Source organism: Bison bison, unplaced genomic scaffold (genome assembly GCF_000754665.1).
Source record: "Bison bison bison isolate TAMUID 2011002044 unplaced genomic scaffold, Bison_UMD1.0 scf7180017845508, whole genome shotgun sequence".
NCBI classification, from domain to species: Eukaryota; Metazoa; Chordata; class Mammalia; order Artiodactyla; family Bovidae; genus Bison; species Bison bison.
The window spans coordinates 54,546-55,958 of NW_011476081.1; the positions used below are offsets into that span (position 1 = coordinate 54,546).

General features: G+C 60.5%; 1 protein-coding gene across 1 annotated transcript in view; it reads right to left on the reverse strand.

Annotated features, from left to right (window-relative positions):
* ACOX3 (acyl-CoA oxidase 3, pristanoyl) overlaps positions 1 to 1,413 on the reverse strand; it is a 46,086-nt gene that overhangs the window by 7,457 nt on the left and 37,216 nt on the right. Inside the window, exon 13 of the mRNA XM_010835295.1 lies at positions 1 to 105. Coding sequence (XP_010833597.1) covers positions 1 to 105 — 105 coding nt within the window. The remainder of the gene's footprint in view (positions 106 to 1,413) is intronic.

A 1,413-nucleotide genomic window follows, 5' to 3' on the forward strand; every position in this document is an offset into this window, starting at 1 on the left:
TCTTCCGATCTGGGGTGGCACGCGGGGCTGGTGCGTGTGCTCGTGGAACCTGCGCACGACCGTGAGCTCCAGGAACGCCAGGGCCAAGGGCCGGCAGTGGTACACCTGCAACGGCGTGGTGCGCGCGTTCGGGGAGGGCACACGGGGGTGTGCGTGCCGGCAGCGCCCGGGTGAGAGGGCACAGCCAGCCGCGGCTGGGCAGCGCCTCTGGGGAAGGCCGGCAGGAACACAAGCCCGCCTGCAGCAGCTGCTCTGGACCTCAGGCCCAGCGACCCCGCTCAGCTCAGCGCTACCTGGGACCTGTGTGACCCCACAGCTGACACAGCCACCAGGGGCTCGCCCGGGTCGTCCTGGCCCTAGGGACGGGGGCGTCCCCTGGGAGGTGGGCTCCCGAGGGCACAAGGTCGCTTCTCTTGCACTGGGAACCACAGAGGTTTTCCACACGATCCCCAGACTCACCTGAAAGCAACGGCAGCCCCTCCTGGGGCCCGGCCCCGCCCCGCCCCCCAACTTTCTCAAGGAAACAGCCCCTCTCTCCCACTCCCATCACGTCCGGAATGGAGGGAACGGCTCCACGGAGGGCCAGCCGGGTTGCACTCGCGTGTGAGTCCCGATGCTGGCTCGGTTTGTGGAAGTAGGAAGTCACCACAGGTCTTCTAGCCCCCGCTTTTTCTTTTTTAACCAATAGCCAACACATCTGCTCATCATTAGCTTTGCTTGCCAGCTTTTCTTTCCCCTTCTCTAGTTTATCAGTTTACTGGGTTTGGTTTTTTTTAAATTAGAACAATTACACATGCATTTCTAATTTGTTATGATGAGCATGGTTGCTTTTGAAATTAAATCATCCAGCAAAGAGGTGACCCGGGATTGGGGAGGAAAGAGACCCCTATTCAATGCCTGTATGACTTTGCCCCAGAATTCCTTGGTGGCTCAGACAGTAAAGAATCCGCCTGCAGTGCAGGAGACCTGGGCTCAATCCTTGAGTTGGGAAGATCCCCTGGAGAAGGGAATGGCCACCCACTCCAGTATTCTTGCCTGGAGAACCCCACGGACAGAGGAGCCTGGCGGGCTACAGTCCATGGGGTCGCAAAGGGTCGGACACAAGGAAGCAGCTGAGCACACATGTGCACCAGCCAGAATCCAAAGAACAGGGTCCAGAATATGGTCCGGGGAGGCCGTGGGTCGTGGTCGCCAAGGAGGCACGGCTCTGGGCTCAAGGCCTCCTCTGGACTTTCAGGGCAAGCAGTGGGTCCTCACTTCTGAGGCCAAGGCTCTCCCAGGGACTGCCTGAGAACCAGGCACCCTCGGGAGGGAATTCAGGGGAGGATGTTCCCCAGGCCAGTCTGCCTGGTCTGATCCGAAGACCCCACTGTGCCTCTGACGCCACCAGGTCACACGGCCTGTGTCCGTGTG